Raw genomic sequence first — 20,725 nt, 5'->3', positions numbered from 1 at the left:
TGTTGAATCACTCCAGACTTAAACAGACATTGATTTTCAGTGAAGACCAGCAGTCTTTTAATATACTTAAGAGGTAAATGAATGTGGATCAATCAATAATTCCAGGAGTAGCACAGGAGAGCCATGTGCTGAGTTACTGCCGAGAATACGTAGGATGCTGTGTGAGCAGTATGCTAAGCTCAGCGCTTAGAGTTATCGATAAAAGCATTTTTGTTAAAAACAATTTTAGGTATTTCTAAGGATAATTGAGTTCTTCAGTTCGTCAACCCCCAGTTTTATTTTCTTCTGTTCTACCTTCTGAGCAGTGGCTCAGATTTTCCATTAGAAGAAAGTGTGTGGCAGTACTAGGTTAGCTGGGACCCATGTAGGAACAGGGTCAGGGTGGACAGGCTTCAGGGTCCTGTGGGCCTGGGGAAAGCCAGGCAGGATTTTAGCTTATCCTCCTCTGAATGGGACTGAGATTAGACCCTCCTTTCTATGTGGTTCAACTGTTCCAAGATAAGGAGAATTAGAAGTCAACAGTTTTTGTATTTTAGAAAAGCAATCTTCAACTTTTTTCTTGACTTTTTAAATCACTAAAAGGCTGTTTTTTCAAACAAAATTTGAAAAAATGGATTGAGTTATAATACCATTATTATTTATGTACTACCATTGTTATTAATGCAGTACTGGGCCCTTTCTTGAACACTTACTGAACGCCTAGTTCTGTGCTAAATGCTTTATGGTCCTCATCACATCGAACTTCACATCAGTATATGAAGTGGGTATTATTGTTACCCAGATTTGTTTAGAGGAGGAAACTGATGATGAGGAAAGTCATTTACGTTGGTAAAGGTCGCACAGCTTACTGGACACGTTAAGTTGGAGAAGAGATTAAGCTCAGGCACATGATTTTAAGCACTATATGTAATGCCTCTCTTTTAAATAAAACAAAAACAGAAAAACAAATGGAACTCCTTTTGTGCACCATGAATGTGTATGTGTCTGTATAAAAGAAAGAGAAAAAAAGAAAAGGAGAGAGAAAAAAGAGCCCATTTTGGTGGATAGTTTGCAAAAAGCACTGCCATGGACCTCCTCTGAGGTGCTGTGCTGGGCCTGGCCTCCAGGAGACAAGCTGCCTCCTGCAGCATGAGCCGGGCTCTCTCCATCCTCCACAGGGCTGCCAGGTTAGCCGGGTCCCGGAGCACAGCAGTTCTTGGCCATGCTCTGCTTTCCATATCAGCTCAGTCTAGCAACACGAGTCTTGAGATTTGTGCTGTCTTATTTCCAATTTCAAAAAAATTGTAAATTTAAAGTTAGCTTGAAAAACAAACCAAAAGCAATCTCTTTATATTTTTCAGGTAGTGAGTCAGGGATAAATTCTGTTCTTAAAAAAAACAAAAGGCCAAGAATAAACTGGGTTTCTCTTCTGGCTCGTTTCCTGCATTTGGATGGGAAGAATCCCTTCTGCTTTATTGTTATTGGTTTTGTTTGTTTTGTCTAGTATCTAAGTTTCCTCCTGGAATCTTTGGACTTCTTGGCATCATTTCCTCAATTTTCTTTGAAGGCTTCAGTACTTGCATTCTGTTTCAGACACTTTAAGATTCTATATCCTTAGGCAAATGACAAACCTTCTCTGGGCCTCACTTCCATCAAGTGTGAAGTGGGTTAAATCTCCTAGGGTTTGCAGAGGGTCAAGCGAGCTAATTTCCCTGCCAGGCATGGAGCAGAAGAGGCTCAACAGCTGGGCGCTCCCAGCTCTCTCATTCATTGCCTTTCCCATCAAGGCTATGGTAGATAGCTTTATTTTACTTAGTAATGTAGATGGCAGCTGCAAATAATGCATTTATCTGCTTAGTAAATCATCACTGAACAGAAAGAAAATGGACAAAGAGAAAGCATTTTTTTAAAAAAAAATAAATGTCTTGCTAAGATTATTCATTCATTTAACAACAATGTATTGAGCAGCTGCCATTTGCCACATGCTCCATATTAGGAGAGTTAGGGAGAAATACTAGCAGATAGTGGACAAGCCGTCATTTTTGCCATTAGTGTAACACATTGCCACCATTAGGAGTCACAAGTGCAAAGATGATAAGGGGAATCTTTACAATGTCTGTGGCCAAGAACACAACTATGGAGGTGGGGAGTGTGAGTCCCTTTCCCTGAGTTTTTCAAATGCACAACTCCTACTTTTTTATTTGTTCTTTTTAGGTATGCATGACAGTAGAGTGTATTTTGACATAAATACATGGAGTATAACTTATTCTAATTAGGATCCCATTCTTGAGGCATGACCTGTATTTTGACACATGTAGATGGCAGATGCAAATAATTCATTTATTTAGCATATATATGTGTATGTATATCTGTTCTGCATATATACATACACACCTACGTGTGTGTGTATGTGTGTGTGTGTTTTTGCCAATCATGTGCCAGTTGATGTACAAGCCCTCTGGGACACATTCAGAGATCCATCTGATGGGATTCCTAATGCAAAAGGGCTTAGAAGTTTTAGAATGCCCCTCACATGGTGTGGTCGTCAGCTTTTTATCACTATGACAAAAACCTGAGAAAAAAAACTTAGAGGAAGAAAGATATATTTTGGCTCATGGTTTCAGAGATTTCACTTCATGGTTTGCTGACTCCATTGCTTTATGGACTGAGCTGAGGCAGAACATTAAAGTGGGGTAGAGGAAAGACAGATGCTCAGCTCATGGCAGCCAGGAAGTAGAGAGAGAAAGAGAAAGAGACCTGAGACAAGATATAGTCCCCAAAGGCACACCTCTGCTGAGCTGCTGCTTTCAATTATGCCCCATCTGCCTATAGTTTCTACTACCTGACAGTCATCCATTCAGCCATCAATGGATTAGTCCACTGATAAGGTCAGAGCCCTGGTGATCCAATCACTTTCCAAAGCCTCACTTCTTCGGCTTGCTGCACTGGAGACCAAGCCTTCAACACACGAGATCCAAACCTGAGACACTCGAGATCCAAACGTAAGACATGGCAGGTATGACACTTGGTGAATTTCATACCTATCTCAATCTGAGGTCATTCCATCCTTTTATAGATATAGAAACCAAAGCTTGATTTAGCACAGAGTTGCATGAGGTCTCCCAGTTGGGAGGGTGAAGTTGGGTCTTGAACCATGTCTATGACCATCCAGAGCCCGGCTGCCTCTCCATGTAGTCATAGTGAGACGATGTGGTGCAGTGGAGTATGGTGTGTGCTAGGTGTTAGCCTGTTGCTGGAGCACAAAAAAGGGGTGCATAAAAGAGGCCACCTCTCCCCCACAGATATTGTCTTTGTTTAAAAGTATAAATTTCTCACTTTTCCTGATTAACACTGTCTTTACACTTTTCAGCTTTATTTGTTGCTATTTCTCTGCAGTTTCCCCTGCTTGTTGGATTGTTTCCTTGTTGAAATCTTACCCATCAGTCAAGACTACCTCTTCTGCAAATTTTCCTTGAGCTATTTCTTGTGTTTTTTGTTATAACACAATAAGACTTAAGGTGCATGCCATAACTTTCTAGAATTCAAATTCTTTCACAGAGTGGACCTTTTGGAGTTATGAGGATGAGCCATGTTTAAGTGCTTATTACAATTAGATGTTGAAAATGAAGCTATTCTTATTTTTGTTCCTCTTTGGTTCTTTCAGCACTCCCAGCAGTGCCTTTGTATGGTGCTTGGGAAATTATCTGGGAAAATTCTTTGGAAGCCAGGAGCAGAGGTTGTCTTCTTCTAATCTCTGAAGATATTCTCTGCTGATAGAATCAGTTGAGATTCTAAGTAGAAGCCAACGGCACCATTCTGGCCTGACTGCCCTCTTGTCCTTTGGTCCTTCAACAATCTTGATTTTTTTTTCCAGCCTTACTAGAGGTTCTTTAGCTTAGTTTATTGGACTGTGGTGCTACTGAGGTGAAGGATGTGGATCACACCACAGTGCATGTGCTCTGTGCTTGCACGTGAGAACTGTGTTTGTGGTTACTGCCTGGAGAGGGTAAGATGTCAGTGTGACAGGATTCAGGAGAGAGAGAGAGAGAGAGAGAGAGAGAGAGAGAGAGAGGGGGGGGGGGGGCTCATTTATCTCAGAGAACAAGGCACTGTTTTAGACACTGGCATGTAGAAGGGAGCCACATAAAGAACCTGCCCTTGGGAAGCTGTTGCTCAGATGAATTATCTCATCTATTTCTCATAATAAGATCCCAAGAGAAGTGCTCTGATCATTCCCACTTTACAGATAAAGAAATTAAGTTTCAAGGAGGTTGAATAACTGTTCCAACATTATAGATTTAATTGCCAGTGCCAAGATTGGTAGTGTGTTAGCCTTCTGTTACTGTGATCAAAGTACCTGATGAGAACAAGAACAAGGGAGAAAAGTTTAGTTTTGGCTCATGGTTCCATTTCTCTGGGCCCGAGGTAAGGTGGAACATTATGGTACAACATATGACAAAGGAAAGTTATTCAGCTCATAGCACCTGGGAAGGAGAGAGAGAGAGAGATCGAGATTATGCACATGTATGGAGAGAGAGAGAAAGGGTGGAGGAGGGAGGCAGGGAGAGGTAGAGTCCAAAGCCATGTCCCCAGTGACCTAATTCCTCCAGCCATGCACTACTTGCCTGTAGTTACCACCAATAGTCCATACAAATGATTAATTCATCAAATGGATTAATCCAATGTTGAGAATTCAATTCAATCTTTATTGAATTCGATAATTGAATCTTCTGATCTCTTGGAATATTGGAATATTGCCCAACACATGAGCTCTTTGGAGGACGTTTTTAGTTCCAAACCATAATGGGTCATTTGTTCTACAGCCCAAGCCTTAACCACTGGTTTAGTGAACCTTCCTCCCTGTATTTTCCTATATATGTTTATATCTCTATATGTCACTTTGTATGATGCTTGGGAAATGCTGAGAAAATTCTTTGGAAGCCAGGAGCAAAGGTTGTCTTCTAATCTCAGAAGATATCCTCTGCTGATAGAATCAGTTGGGATTCTAAGTAGAAGCCAAGGACATTGTTCTGGCCTGACTGCCATAGAATATGTATGTTTATGCATAGTTTTAGACATTTTTGTAATCAAGATCATGATACTCATTCCTTAAAGAAAATTTTAAAACTTCATAAAAGTAGAAATGAAATCCATTAACCCAGTGTCTTGGTATTACGTTAATGTTCTAGTTTGTTTCCTTTCAGGTAAATAGATATCAATACATATGTGGCGAAGTCTGTGCATGGTAGGGTCTGTTTTGCATGCTGGTTTCTTTACCTGATACCTAACTTAATGCTGAGCATGCTTTTGATTTAACAGAGATGTAACAGGCCATAGTGATTTTGAACCTGAAGCCTCTGTGCTTTTCTTTGTTTGATTTAAAACACATGATGTATGGTTCCAATTAGCAAGTGAGTGGCGTGGCTATTCTAGGTGCTGTGACTATAATGGGCAGGCAGATGTGGAACTAAGAACAACAAGGAAGAACTCCCTGGAGATGCTTCAAGGAGATTTATCATCCTTTCCTATCTCTTCCTTTCCTCTAATCCACCCACTGAGAGCTTGTTAGCACTCTTTTGTGCGTCTGCCCAGTCGACAAAACATATGAAGAACATCTGGACAGGGTCAACATACCTTTGTGGCCATTTTCCCTCAAATGCCACTCTGACCTAGGTGAAATAGTCAGGGCTGATGAGACTATCTGCACTTGCTGGGTCAAGAAGCCCAAAGCATAAGAGATTTGCTAAAGACTAACTGACGATGTCAGTGGCAGAGGTGGGCTAGACCTGGGCCTCTTCTGCTTCCCAGGGCAGTGCCCTATGGGTCACTAGCAAGTTCCTAACTTTGCTTCCACCATTTCCTTCTAGATTTTTTTCTCATTTTACCCTTCTCCACTTCTTTGAAGACCTTATGTCTGATCTCATGGTTTGGTTGCATGATTACATGTTTATATTTTAAAAAGTTCATCTTGGGGTTAGGAGTGTAGCTCAGAGGTAGGGTGCATGCTTGAGGCCCTGGGTCCTATATCCACAACCCCCCCGCCCAATTTTTTTTTTAAAAAAGGGACCATAACACTCGATGATGTGGATAATACCAACAATAGTGAAGAGACAAATAACTAATAATTATTGACCATTTAATAAGTTCCAGTCAAAATAAATGTTTTACCAGCCTCTACCTATTTACTCTGCCACTACCCCGTGAACCTTGTAGATGGAAGGGCTGAGATTGGAATCTGGATCTTGTTGTCTATAAGCTCAACCTCAACCAACATGCCAAGTGCCCTTCAAAGGGGGCTGGAAGAGCATAGGAGCAGAGCCATTGGGCTCTTGATGCTATTTTTCACTACTAAGGCTAAAGTTATATACATCTGACCATAGTATAACACAGCAACCCCAAACTTTTAACTAGGCTTTGAAACCTAGTTCCCCCTTTACTGAGGGAACCCCTAGAGGTATTGATCTCAGTACCCATCCCCCACTCAAGCTTTCCCTTACTCCCACTACCTGCCATAAGCCATTTTCTGATGTGTATTTGTGCTTCTTTTCCTACAGGAGGAAATATAAGAAAACGTCCCAGAGGTAAGAGTATCTTTCTGAAAATGGGGAGCTTTGGGGCCAGGGTTGGCTGAGTCATTGGTGGCATAGCTCTTGGCAAATATGGCTCATATTTGACTGGAATTGTAATAAACAGTGTCTTGGTTCCTTCTCAGTGAATTGTTTGCTTTATTTCGGGATCGCTACTACTGCTGTAATTAAAAATTGGTTACAGGCACCTAGCACAGCACAGTAGGATGGATCACTGCCCACGGGAGTGGATCCCGTGGATCCAAAAGCTGGCTACAGCAGTGCCATCTAGTGAGTTGACTAAAACCTTGACTTTGGTTGGTGGGGGCTATTGAGCTCATGGCAGAGGTACCAGTTCCTTTAAGGGCAATGCTGGTGTTCTGATTGGACTGTGGGAAAGTAATTTGAAGTAGAATACCATCTATCCTCCCCTTCATGTCCCCATTGCATGAAAGAGGGGGTGTATAAAGATGAGGCCTGGCCTGGCTCTATGCTGTGCCTTGCAGATCCTTTGGTATGAGGAGTCTTGAAGGGATCAGGTGGACACTGGCTCTGACCCATGGGCCTGTTAAACTTTGGACTTGTGTCTTTTGTATTTATAGTTCCAAAATGACTTACCAAGTGTGGAGTCTTGGCTCCAAAGAGGAGCCCATTTTTCTGTGTGGTTGTGATCTCAAGTCCCTGTTAGTGCCCTTTGCTGGTTTTTGCTGATTTGGAGGAGCATGGTGCAAGCGCATAGGCTGCGGCCATGGGCAGGGCGAGTGGGGTTCCGGTTCCCAAAGAGAATAATGAAATGAGATTAGGAAATATCAGGTGCATCATGATGGAATTTTTTTGTAGTTAATGGGCTTTATTTTTTGATTAAATATGTTTAAAGTATACAATATGATGCTTTGATAAACACAGTAAAATAATTATTACAGTCAAGCAAATCAACGCATCCACCATCTCCCCTATTTCATTCACAAATGCTTTCTTAGGAGGAACTTTGGTAAACTTGTGGTCAGTGTACTTCTCTGAAGCTTTCCTGAGTGAGGGGGACAAAATATTAATTCAGCATTCCCTGGGATACCAGAGTAGATAGACATGGCCTGTTAGGATATCACATTGGGTTTTCTCAAAACGCTGTGCTGATTCTTCCAGTGTCTTTTCATGTGCTGTTCCCTTTTCCCCACCTGACCCTTGGTTAATACTCTGATGTCTGCCTTTTATATGCTCCTGTGAGCCATCATCTTTTTATCCTTCCTTCCTGACTAATGGTGGGCAACATGTATACTGTGCCTTCTGGGGTTTGCTTTGTCTGCCATAGTGCTCAGCGTACAGTAGCCCCTGAGAAAATGTTGTTGAATGTATGATACTAACTGCTTTTCTTACTGAATTTTTAAATTGATTTTTTTCCCCAGACTATTGGTAATGGCATCAGGGAGAAGTGCCTCAACTATATTACACACAACTTGGTACTGAGACAATTAAAATATAAACCAAACTATTGTTCTGTAATATATAGGCTCCCTATTTTATGTACCAGATAGCATCATGTGATTCTGCTCAGGGCTTTTCCAGGAAGTCTGAATGAATTCTGGAAGAGACAGGATTGGAGTGGCATGATCTCATGAAAAAAACTTCACAAGAGTACTGTTTTATGATTAATATATTTAATGAAAATAATGTTCTAGCATCAGCCACTCTAGTCTCGGTGGCCTCTCATTAAGAAGAAGCTTTTGGAATATAAATAATGCAAGTGACAAAATATTTACTCTGTGTTGTTGAGAAGAGTTTGGAAAGCACGTTGCAAAGAAATAGAATTGCTTAGGCTTGTTGTTTGCCAAGCATTGGAAGCCCACGATCCAGATTAAAACAAAACCAAACCAAAAAGCACTGATGCAGTTCAAAATGTGCCAATACCTTTCAACAGTGGCATTTTTGCATGACAGTTTTAATCCCACTTTTTTTAATGATGATCATCTCCTGGGGTAGAGATTCCTGTGTCCTATGGTTTCCAAATAAAGTCGATAGTCCAAAGGAGTGCTATGATAATTTAGTATGCAACATAGAGTACATGAAACATTGGGAGGAAAATGAGTGAAAACTTTGAAGGCTTCCTGGAGGTTGCTATACTTTTCTAAATATAGTCAGCTTATACAGATGGCTAGACAGTTCTGTCTTGTTCAGGTTCGTTGAACTCACGGTCATAATTGCATGTGAACCACTGAGCAGGATGTAAATTAATCACTCAGATTAGAGGGTACAATGGTCTTCAGGAGTAAAAGGTAATTTATCATCTTTACATGTAGGTAACCTGAGGTATAAGGCACTTCAGAGTTGCCTCAATTTTCTTTCAATGTGAGATAAAGAGACAGGTGAGAGGGAGTTTTATAAGAGCTGCTCAAATCTGTCAAGGTTAAAATTACTATGTTGACTTTTCTGAAAGCATATCTGAGGTGAATGCTGTTGTCATTTTTATGATATCATAAAATTAAAAGAAAAACACCAGACTGCCCGCTTCATTGAAAGTCATTTAAAATGCAAATTAATAAAGGAGAAGTTTGATCTCTTTTTAATATTTTTTCATAAGAAATAGATTCATGCTCTGTGACTATATCATTGAATAATAATAATAAAAAATCTCCAACTTAGTGGCTTCAAACCACCATTTTATTTTGCTGGCAGTTTTATGGGTCAGGAATTCAGGAAGGACTTGGAGGGGTGGTTTGAATGTGATCCAACTGGTGACAGCTGGGGCTGCTGGGGATGGAGGAGTTACTTCCAAGACAGTGTGTTCATTCACATCAGGGCCCTTGGGGCTCCATGTCTTCCTGCCCCTGCACCCAACCTACCCCCCCTCTTTCTCTTTTTCTGTCTCTGCACATGGCTTTTATCTTCCAGGATATCACCACACAGATATCTCCATATCTCTTAGAATTCTTACTGCAGGAATAGTGTTAGTGGTTGCCTTCTTGTGGCTTCTTAGGCCAAGTGCCCTAAGTGACAGGAAGTAGAAGCTGCTAGACTCTTACTTGCAACCTGGGCACAGAAATTGACAGTTACTTCCGTTGTATCTTATTGTTTAAGCTAATCCATTAAAATTCATCCAAATTCATGATAAGGGGGGCATATACCATAGCATATATTATATCTCTTGGTGAAAGAAGCATTTAAAAATTGTGGACTTGTCGAGTGTGGTGGTGCATGCCTGTAATTCCAGCTGCTCAGGAGGCTGAGTCAGGAGGATGGAATTCAAAGCCAGCCTCAGCAAAAGTGAGCCACTAAGCATTTAGAGACCCTGTCTCTAAATAAAATACAACACAGGGCTGGAGATGTGGCTCAGTGGTTGAGTGCCCCTGAGTTCAATCTTCGTTACAGGAAAAAAAAAAATTGTGGACTTTTTAAATCCAGGTAGAAACTTCCAAACTTTTTCAGAGTGAATTTGCTCGAGGCCCTTCTTGGGGATCTGTAGATTCAGAGTAGGTGGATTCTCGTTTGATGCATGGTAGGCAATTTTGTATGTATTTTGACACCCGCCCCTTGCAGTCAGGTGCTAGTCTGTTTGAATGTATGCTTGCCTACTTCATGATTCATTTCGAGTGGGAGTAGCAATGATTTCTTTTTCATGTTAGGGATAAATACATTAGTGTGGACTCAACTGAATTCTAAGTGTAATTATTTGACTTCACTTAATCATTAGTCAAATAATGCTGGTGACTTCATGTGGGAAAAGTAAATGGTATAAATGTTCTGTTCAAAAGTTTTAGATGGAATAGATTTGGTTTAAGTAACAAGGGAAGATAGCCCAGCATACATAAATAATCTACCTGTCTTTACAATTTTCTTGCTGTTTCATTTCATTTCACAGAAATATTTATTTATCTTTTAAAACTATGTTTAAAAAATCCACCTGCTTTCAAAGTAGTCTTTCTACTACCGCTCAATAGACATTGTTATCTTTCTTTAAGTAATTCATAAAGTACAAGGCAGATCTTCACCCAAGGGAATGTTTTGATGATTCTGGTGCGTAAGCATTAATGGAAATGTACTCATCTCTTCCAAGACCAGAATTCCAGTGGAAGGAGTAATGTTAGAAGGGCTCTGAACTGGTAGGATCCTTGAACAGAATGCCTTATTGAATCGGATTTCAGACTGTCATGATTAAGAGGAGCCCTCCTCCTTTTGCCCTGTGAATGAGTTTTGTCCATGAGAGTCAGTCATTTCCAGAGACTTGCTAAAGTGGAAAAATAGCAATTTGTCAACTAGAGAGGATTACACAGTAAACCTGCTCCCCTGTAAAATTTTTTGTAAAAGGTTTCTTTTAATACACCTTTAGCTTCAAGTTATCAGGTCTGGCTCAGAGAAGCTGTATGTCTTAGAAAGCATGTTGGACAATATACAAAATACTCACAAACACCTAGAAATAATCAAATACGTTTGGATTGCCCTTGAAGAAAGGAATTACTGTCAGAGATGAAATTATCAAGCTGAATCTATATTATAACTGTCCCCCCCTCCACACACACACCCCTCTATTTCAGTGTGTTTAGGGGCTGCTGTGATCAATTAGCATAATTCAGAAGCAGAGACACAAGGCAGATGTGTCCACAAACTTGAAGGATCTCTGCAGGCACAAAGCTGGTCTTTGGATGTTTGCTCTGTGGCAATTTGGTCAGGGTGGTTAAAAATTGGCGTTTTAAGCCATAACAGATAATGAAACCCTCATTAGCATAAGGTTTTTGTTTATTTGTTATTAACTATAGCTCTGCTTAGATAATTTAAGTACAAGTTCTGGTTCTAATTGTATCTGACTCATCAATGGAGACATTACTGTGAGCAATTAACCTCAGTTAAATTTTTTTTGATAATCATATTACATTGATAGTCATATGCATAGTACTTTACAAAAACCTTCCGATTTAACAAAAAACTTATTTAGCAATTAACGTTGCTATAGTTTAGTGCACACTGGAAATAAAAATATAAGTAAAAAAATGCCTCCATGAATAGGTATACTGGCTTGTAGGTGAGATAGAGGTGAAAAAATTAATTATGATACAATGTGGTGAGTGTTCTAATCTCAGTATTGAAGGTCACTTGGAACAATTAGGTCTTTTGGAGGAAACTTGCATTATCCTACTCTTCTCTCACAAGATCACAAACACAGCCTGTGCTATTTACTTACTATTCCGGGGTCTTGCAAGTATGGGCACATTGAAGTCTGATACAATAGAACAATAGTCTAATACAATAGAATATTTTCTGTTTTCTTCCTGTTTACAGTTATTTTTAAAATATATGTTTTTAAAATATTTTAGGCCTTTCTTCAAACAGGAAAATGGCTCAACAATATTCTGGATGTCAGGAGGAAGACAGTTCAGGATGCCAATCTATATGTAGTTATTGACAAAGTAGACATCACGCTGTCATTAGTAGAGAGGCCTCTATTTGTTGCAAGGCAAAGCAAGAAGTTATTTCCCCCCCCAAGTGTCTAATGCCTTCTTCCAGTTGGATTTTGATGTGGCTCAGTAATCACATTTGATGAGCCCAATAATTGATTAAATCCAGCAAATGATTCCCTTAGTCAGGTCTGCCTATGTTCAGCCTTCATGAATCAGCTTACTTAATGAGTCACCAACAGAACTGCCACCTTGGCTATTAATAATAGATTGTTGTGTGTGACGGGTGGGAGGGTGAGTGTATGTCACCCTTTGGGAAGGCTACCTGCTACTCGGTGGTATCCTAGCATTGACAGGTGCATCTTCTTAACTCTGACCTCCATGTCCTTCGAAGGTTATGTTAAGGCCCATCAGTATATTCTGAAGCTCTTTTGGCATCTTTGAAATAGACTAGGTTGACTCTTGTTTCCTACTTTTGAAATTAAAAGTAGCAACTAAATAACTTGTTGAGAAAGTTAACAGGAGTAATGTAGGATAAATCAAAGCACATATTTGTTTTTGCATACTGGTGTGTAATGAATCCTGCATAATATTACTTAGTAGTATTGATATTTAGAGCATGAGAATTAGTGGTGAATCAAAGATATGTGGATCTTATAAGAGATAAAAACCTTTAAAAATATTTCCCTCTATTTGTGATGCCTAATACATTCTGAAAGTAGTAAGAATGAGTACATCAGCCATAAGAATATGCACAGTTTACATTCCAAGATTGCTGACTCAATCAGGGTGACTTCATAGTAGGTAGTGATGGCAGACCAAGGGAGACCAGAGAGAAGAACAGCACTAGTGATACAGATAGGTGTTGAGACTTTGTCCACAAAGAATGAGGGAGGGTCTACACTGGTAGACTGTCATTCACTCATCCCTCAATCACTCACTCATCTTCCTAATATGTCATCGAGTGTCTGAAGAGGGCAGGTGCAGGGATCTTGACTCAGAGAGGCTGATTAGCAGGAGATAGGAACTAGGCCTGAGGAGAGGTACCAGGTTGTAGTAAGTAGGTCAGGCACTGAGTCTGGGTTGTTTATTTAGATGCTAGAAGCAGGGATGACCTTAGCATTGAGCTGTCATTTTCTGAGTCAAGAGGTACATCTAGGTGCAATTCAATCTTTTTTCCTTCCATCTTCCTATGTCTGAGAATTTCTATCCTTCTGTTCATCAAGAATCAAAACTTCTGAGTCACTTTGTGTTAGCCAGCTTTTAGTTGCTGTGACCAAAATACCTCAGAAAAACAGCTTAGAGGAGGAAAGATTTATTTCAACTCATGGTTTCAATTCACGGTCGGCTGGCTTCATTGCTTTGGGCCTGAAGCGAGGCAGAACATTCTGTTGGAAGGGTGTGGTAGAAGAAATTTGCTGTTTTCATGGCAGCCCAGAAACGGAGGGTGAAAGTGAGAGGGGAGTGCAGACAGGCCTTGCACTTTAGGGACTCTGAGGGCAGGGGCTGTGCTGTATTTATTGAGGGGTAGAATCAACCTTGACTAGAAATTGGTGACTGACTTTTGGGATATGGGAACAGGACTGAAAGAAGGCTGGGGTCAATGGGGCAGTGGGACAAGCTGCACAGGGTAGTAGCCATTGGGACATGGGCCTTCATTAGGAAAAGGAAGTTTGGAAGGGCCCAGACTGTATGGCCATGGAAGATCACAGGGAAGTACAGGCTCAAGAGAAACCCTTTCAGGTCACACCCCCAGTGACCCACTTCTTTGAACTAGGTCCTCCTGCATTGTCCTATACTTCTCTGTCGTCCATTCAGCCATGATAGATTGATCAATCCTTTGATTAGGGTCCCCTGCCCTCCTGATCCAATCATTTTCTAAAAGCTTTATCCTGGGCATTGGGTACATAAACCTTTGGGGAACATTCCAGAGCCAAATTGTAACACATTTTATATGTCCTTCTGCTGTGTGTTCTTTCAGTGTTAACTTTTGTTCCTCCTCTTCACCCATGATGATTGGGTCTCTAATAGATGGTGGGATTCTCCTTCCCATTATTTTTATTCCCATGGTCTTGTTCTAGTCTTTTTATTCATTGTTTAGTATATAGAATGCCTTCCTAACCACTCTCTTTACTCTGGTTTCTACATCCTCTCCATTCTGTATACCCATGTCTGATGGCGTCTTCACCATAGCTCCTCTATTTGTACCTGATGTGTTGCAAAACAACAACAGGAAGCCTCCAGTGGCTTCCTGATGGCTATTAGAGGTCTGTCTTCTCATCTAGATCCTCTATCTGTGGCCTCCACCTTAACTTTTCTGCTTGGTCTATTATTCCCTTTCATTCACCCTGAGTACCAGTGAAGCTGAACACTGCATTGCCATATTTGCCTTGTGTTTTCTATGATCCCTTCTTTACTCATATTCTTTCTGGCATTTTGAGTGTTCTTATGTATGTTTGCTGAAATTGCATTTTTTTTCTTCAAGACCCTATTCAAATACCATCTCTTTCATTGGAACCCTCTTGGATCTTTACACCTAAGAGAGATCTTGCTTTCCTAGTTCTTATTGCTCTAATTCCATGACCAGAGTTAATTGAGTGTTTCGGAACCATTGAGAGTTTTGTTTTTGAGTAAGGGATATGCTGCCCCAAAGCATGGTGCCTTGGGCATTTCAGGTATTTATTAAAAGTGGGTTGAATTTATGAATGAATGGGATCCTATGTATATTTTTATCACGGGTCAGAACTTAAGTCAGAGTTACCAGGTGGAATTGTGGGTAAATAAGCTCAGGCTGATAAATGACTCATGCTTACAAATGACTTTGCAGTTCACTGCATACTCCTACATCCAGACTCTCATTTGGCCCTCACACTGGCCATTGTGGAGGCTTGTGAGGTCAGCAAGACAGATGGCATGCATGGCAAGAACCAGAAAGTACGTAATTGCTTGGATCATCGACTCTGCTTTTCCATTTCAGTTTCTCCAACGTGGACTCTATCTGGGTGGAAACTGAAAGCATTTTTGCTCTGCATCAGGGCTTGAATCTCTATTTTCCCTCTTTCAAATCAATGAACCTGGAGATGTTCATTTCAGTGTCAAATGTATTTGTTCGAAGCAGATCATTCTGAGTATTTGATAACTGTGGTTATGCATCATTTGGCTCTTCTGAGGTATTTTGCCAAAATGATTTTGAGAATCATTTTCTTAGATTTCCTGATAAGACCTAAGTGTGTCTTTAAGGCTATCAATAGCACTAGTGCAATCATTGTGCTTCAAAAGTTATGCCCAGACTTCAAGTTGTCTAAGGAGGCAAGCCTCTTGATCCCTGCTAATCTCAGTGGCCCTCAATACCAAAAAGAGGTGGAATTAGCTAAACAGATTCAGTAATTGTTGAAGGCTTTCCAACTGGCGCCAAATCCAGCTCCAACAACAGTAGCTTAAGAAGCACTTTTAGGGTCCCTGGAGAAACTGGGTCTACCAGTGTAGATCAGTGGGTAACCTTGACTTGGTTGACGATTTCATTGTTGGGGCTGCTCTGTACATTGGATAATGCTTGGCAAAATCTCTGGTCTCTACCACTAGATACCAGTTGCTACTCCTTCATGTCTTAGTTTTGACAACCAAAAATGTCCTGAGAGCCAAATTTGCCTGTAGTTGAGAACCACAGGTCTAGATGAGAAATTAAGAACTTGGGTTCTGTTCTGAATTAGCTGTGCCAAATTGCTCCTCTCTGGGTTTCAGTGTCCTCCTTGTTTGTGAAGACATATGGTTCAGTAGAGCGATAAGCATAATTCCTTTTGGCTCAAAAACAACATTCTTTGTTTCTGATTTCTTGGGTCTTTTCATGGGGGAGCCCCAGGCCACCAGGAAACCTTTGCAGGGATAGTAGGCACTCTGTGCCCTGTAGCTGAATTCCCAAGAGAATCAAATTGCCAGCTACAACAGAGGTTACTTGGTAGGTAACATCCTCGGAGTCCCATAGTGATGGTCCATGGCTACCAGTTGGATTACTTGGTTTAGAATACTTCTAATTTAATCTAATCCAGGAGAACTAATCATGGGAAGCATATTAACAATATAATTGCCAAAGCACAAACTTTAGAAAAGTCTACTGTATTGACTCAATTTATTATGTGCCAACTGTGTACCAGATGTTTCACATGCATTATCTTATGTTAAAAGCTTCTTGAGTTCTTTCCATCCTGGTGGTATTATATATACATATTTTTTTTACATCTATAGAGCTCCTTGGTTATATTTATTTTTCTTCCCCAAATGAAGCAGCTTCAAGCTGAATAAAGTCAAAGGATCAGAAAGATACACCTTTAGTAGTTCATTTTCCTACCCTCCAATTGTTTTCTTGTAAGGGTATTTTATGTTTGAAAGTTTTTATATTTGGCCTTAATCTAAAAGTTGAATTTCTCAGGAACATTCAAGGAAGATTTTTTAAAAAGCTGTATTTAAGAAATGTTATTGAAGGGGGAAAATCCTTACCTCCACCATCAGGTTCTTTTTTCCAAAATAGTCTATTTTTGTACTTAACAGCTTAAAAGCTTTGAAGCAGCGTGATCAGTCATACATGAGTAGATAACTATGCATAAAAAGTAAATAACAAAAATAGAATTGGGCCAAAGAAAACTTGTTCTGTGTTTTTCTGTTCTCTGATTTAATACGATATTGCCTTTTCAAAGTTGATGAGGTCACTACCTGAATTTTTCCTTTTGCCTCCCCACAAGTGGAACCAGGGTTGTTTCCTGTGACTTTGGGCCATCAGAGGGAGGCACCAGAATGAAGAATTTCTAAGTAACTTGGAGAGAGTAGAGTAAGTGAAGGACATAACTTTGGAAGAGCCATGTCTGTAGTCTTTGCTCAGCCATGAAATTAGTAAAATTTTGAGGGAAAGAGCAGGGACTTGGAGTCTCTCAGGTTGAAACCTGAGTCCTGGCAGGAATCCTGTGCAATACTTGCAGTGGGCAGAGGTTCTTTACCAGTGGGAATCTGTTTCTTCTTGGTCAAATGGAAATAAAACTTGCTTCCTAGATTTTTTTTGTGTGAGCCAAGAGTGAAGTAATATATGTAAATCACACAAGAAACCTTGGGCATGTGGAAAGTGCTTAGTCACTGAATGTGTGGGACATCCCTGAGAGGATACCAGGGTTCTATGTCCACCCTATACAGGGGGCTTGCACTGAGACATGGTACAGTTTGAAAATCTGGAATCATCTAAGAGAACTGCAGGAAACAAGTCAGGCCTTGCACATTAGGGACTCTGAGCCCAGGGGCTGTGCTGTATTTATTGAGGGGTAGAATCAACCTTGACTAGAAATTGGTGACTGACTTTTGGGATATGGGGAACGGGACTGAAAGAAGGCTGAGGTCACTGGGGCAGTGGGGCAAGCTGCACAGGGTAGTAGCCATTGGGACATGGGCCTTCATTAGGAAAAGGAAGTTTGGAAGGGCCCAGACTGTATGGCCATGGAAGATCACAGGGACGTACTTGTCATTCCTCTTCACTTTTAGTTTTCTAAGTTGAGGGGACATTTATGTTCTTTACAGCATCACAGAGTAAATAGCATTGCATTTCGTTGGTTGAGAGTATGCAGTGTAGATTCAGAATGCTGGGCTTCTAATCCACTCTTTCTTAAGTGCTTGGCCTTTTTAGTAAATTACTTAATTTCCATAAGCCAGTGGTTTTCAACACAGGGTGAAATGGCAAGAGGACCTTTGACAATATAGAGACATTTTGGGTTATCACTTCTGGGTTTGAGGTTTATCATTGATATCTAGCAAATAGAGGCCCCAGATGCTAGTAAATAACCTACAGTGCATATGACATTTCTAAGCAGAAAATTAACCAAATTGTTCTGAGGTTGAGAATTTACTCTAAGTTTTACTTTCTTTCTTAATAGTACTTACCTTATAAAATTGTAATAAGCGTTAAATGAGATGAAAATAATTAAGCGTGCTCCCTGGATTTTAGTAAGTGTAAAGAATGTTTTAGCTATTTTTATTAAGGCTACTATTTTTACTTTTGATTCATTGTTTATGTATCACATTTGTGAATTATGTTTCATAGTCTATGCAAGTGACAGATAAAACTTTACCAGTGTATTAAATGCATTTAAATTTTACAGGGAAAATACTTAAAGTGCCCTTAATCATGCACTGGAAGGGATTTCCAAGTTGTTTAAAGGGATAATATTGTTTGGTGTATGTAAATATGGTATGCTCTATCCTGAAACAAATCTAAAACCACAAGTTCCATATGCTATTATATTCTACTAGTCTCGAAAAAGCATAAAATTACAGATATTAACAGAAACACTTTGGCATTATTACACACTATTACCTAGAAGGCAATACAACCAAAGAGATTTGCTAGGAAAGGAAGTTTCATCCTTTACCTGAGGGGGTGCAGAGAGTAAATTATCAAAGTACTTTCAGTGGAAGTTAGTAGCTTCAAAGCAAGCCCACAATATCAATGGGAATGGATTCCTAGTTAGCAGACCCAGACAATGAAATTATCCCTTGAAATTAGTACCAGTCCAGTAGCCAGTGTAGTCCCTCGGAAACCAGAGCTGAGCATGGTGTCACAGCAAATTGCCCTCTGCTGTGAGTTCCTAAATTGTCATGTGCCACCACGAGGGGACAGACTTCTCCCCATTTTTTTTTTCTGTTCTCTGCTATATGTATACATGGAGGACTTGTGGGTTGACTTCTCGTTAATCATTTTCTTAATCTTTAAGATGTGTTCATCATTAGATAGTTATCAAGAGTTTCCTAGAATAAACACAGCAATTGAAGAGCTGAAGAAGAGAACCTGACGAGTACAACATGTACTCTGAGATGATTGTCTTACTCTCACTGTTAGGCCAAATCCATAATTTCATGTCTTTGATAATTTTGCCACAATTCTGTGATAATTTGGTAAATTGCGAGTGTAACCATGTTGTTAGTGACAATACCATCTTTAGCAGTCACAACTGCTCACTCATGACCCATTTATAAGATGCAAAGATAGAAAATTCACCCTTTTGGTGATGCGGCTGGACTGGTTTGATGGGTAGATAAAAGCCCCGTTCCTTCGGAGGACACATGTGCATCTTTGGGGTGAAGGTGCTTAGTAATATCACCCCAGCAATGGTGGTGGCAGTTCTTCTGGTGTCAGTGGTGGGCTGTGAGCACAGCTCTTCTTGACACTGCAGCCCTTGATCCCTAGATCATGCCGACTTCATACTTTTTACCTGTTCACTCTACATCTGCTTTCCCCTGGCTGATTTCACTGTACTGAGAAATGTGTTCCGGGAGCATGATTTTGGGATTTGACAGATGAGGTCCTGATGAAGCCATTGTAAAGCTTAAATTGCTTCCCATTTAGTATCATTATTTTGAATAGAAAGAAATTTTTCCTTAAGTTAGACTCTAGTGTGGAAAATGAATCATATTTTAAAGGAAACTTTTGGTTTGTAGATGGAGAGGCAAATGATTCCCCTTCCTTGCTTTTGCCATTGGTTTGTATGGGACAGTGTAGCCTCATAATTATACCAAAAGTCTATGTAAACAATTCAGAGCATGGATTTTGTGGTCTGGGAGACCTAAGCTTAAATCCAGTTTTCACTCTTCTTTAACTTTGTGATTTATCAGCTAGTTAAGCACATGGGTATGGGTTACTAATAGTATCTAACTTATAGGGTTGTTTTAAAGATTAAATGAGACAATGTATAAAAGCATATGGCCCAGTTCTGGCTACACAGTAAGAGTCTAAAAAATATTAGTGGTTAATATAATGCTTTCTCTTCCAGTAAAAATTAATGGCCACAGAATGCCATCCTTTGTTATAATTAAGAATGAGACCTTACAAACTCCTGGCAAAACTTCATCACCCTTGGGGACTTATTCTGCTTATACAGGAGATTAATCCTTTAGGATCTCATTTATCAAAGGATTAGTTGGAATGGTCCCAGCAAATTATGGGTGAGGGTAAGAGAAATTGCTGCTTCATGCTTCAGCCTGATCCACAGGGCTGTGAAAACTGAATATAGGTTTGCTGAAAGATCCTCCAAAAAAAAAAAAAAAAAAAGGAATCCAAAAATTTTTTAGTCAAAAATTCTAGGTGTCAAGGTGTCATCTTCATTGCTACTCTCTTGGTCCCTGTACTCATCCTCTAATAGGATTTGCAATGTGTGGGTCTGTGGGTGGGGATCTACTGTGTCCACCCGAGATTAAAAGGGGTAAGTCTGATTTGCAGAATGAAAGTCAGCCTATGTGGTTGGCATGGACAATACCACTGACAATTTAGACAATGAACAAATTGAAAGTACAGTATTTATTTTTAAAAATGAGTTGTACCAACATTATTGAGTCGAGCACATTTTGTTTGTGGATGTAAATTGTGACTCATCTGATTCTGCTTCCCAACTTTTATTTCACTATATATTACTGAGTACTGCTATGTTGGTCATGCACTGTAAGACATTAAAAAAACAAATAAACAAACACAAAATGTGGTTTCTATCCTGAAAGAGCAAATGGCACAATGGGAGCTATTGGAACTCAGGTAGTCATTTCATTGTGTTCTTTGACAGAGGTGCAAAGATAGAACTTGGCTTAGTTTGAGAGTTCAGAGATGACTTCCTGAGGCTTAAAGATAAATAAGAAAAAACAGCCAGATATGGAAAGGTGATATGAGACTTTTATTTAAAAGTAAAAAAAAATGGGTGGATAGTTGATTTTTAACACCACTTTTATTATCTGAGTTGCAGTGCCTGCTCTGGCATGGGTGAGGTTTGTTATACA

General features: G+C 40.0%; 1 protein-coding gene across 6 annotated transcripts in view; it reads left to right on the top strand.

Moving 5' to 3' along the window:
* Pde1c (phosphodiesterase 1C) overlaps positions 1-20,725 on the top strand; it is a 503,259-nt gene that overhangs the window by 214,763 nt on the left and 267,771 nt on the right. The window contains exon 2 of one of the 6 annotated variants that reach the window (XM_027939701.2): positions 6,534-6,560. The exons of the other annotated variants lie outside the window; for them this stretch is intronic. Coding sequence (XP_027795502.2) covers positions 6,534-6,560 — 27 coding nt within the window. The remainder of the gene's footprint in view (positions 1-6,533; positions 6,561-20,725) is intronic. 6 annotated transcript variants of the gene reach the window in all.

The sequence above is a fragment of the Marmota flaviventris genome, chromosome 1 (genome assembly GCF_047511675.1).
Source record: "Marmota flaviventris isolate mMarFla1 chromosome 1, mMarFla1.hap1, whole genome shotgun sequence".
NCBI lineage: Eukaryota > Metazoa > Chordata > Mammalia > Rodentia > Sciuridae > Marmota > Marmota flaviventris.
The sequence above is the reverse complement of the archived record's forward strand: the minus strand, read 5'-3'. Positions and strand labels throughout refer to the sequence as shown.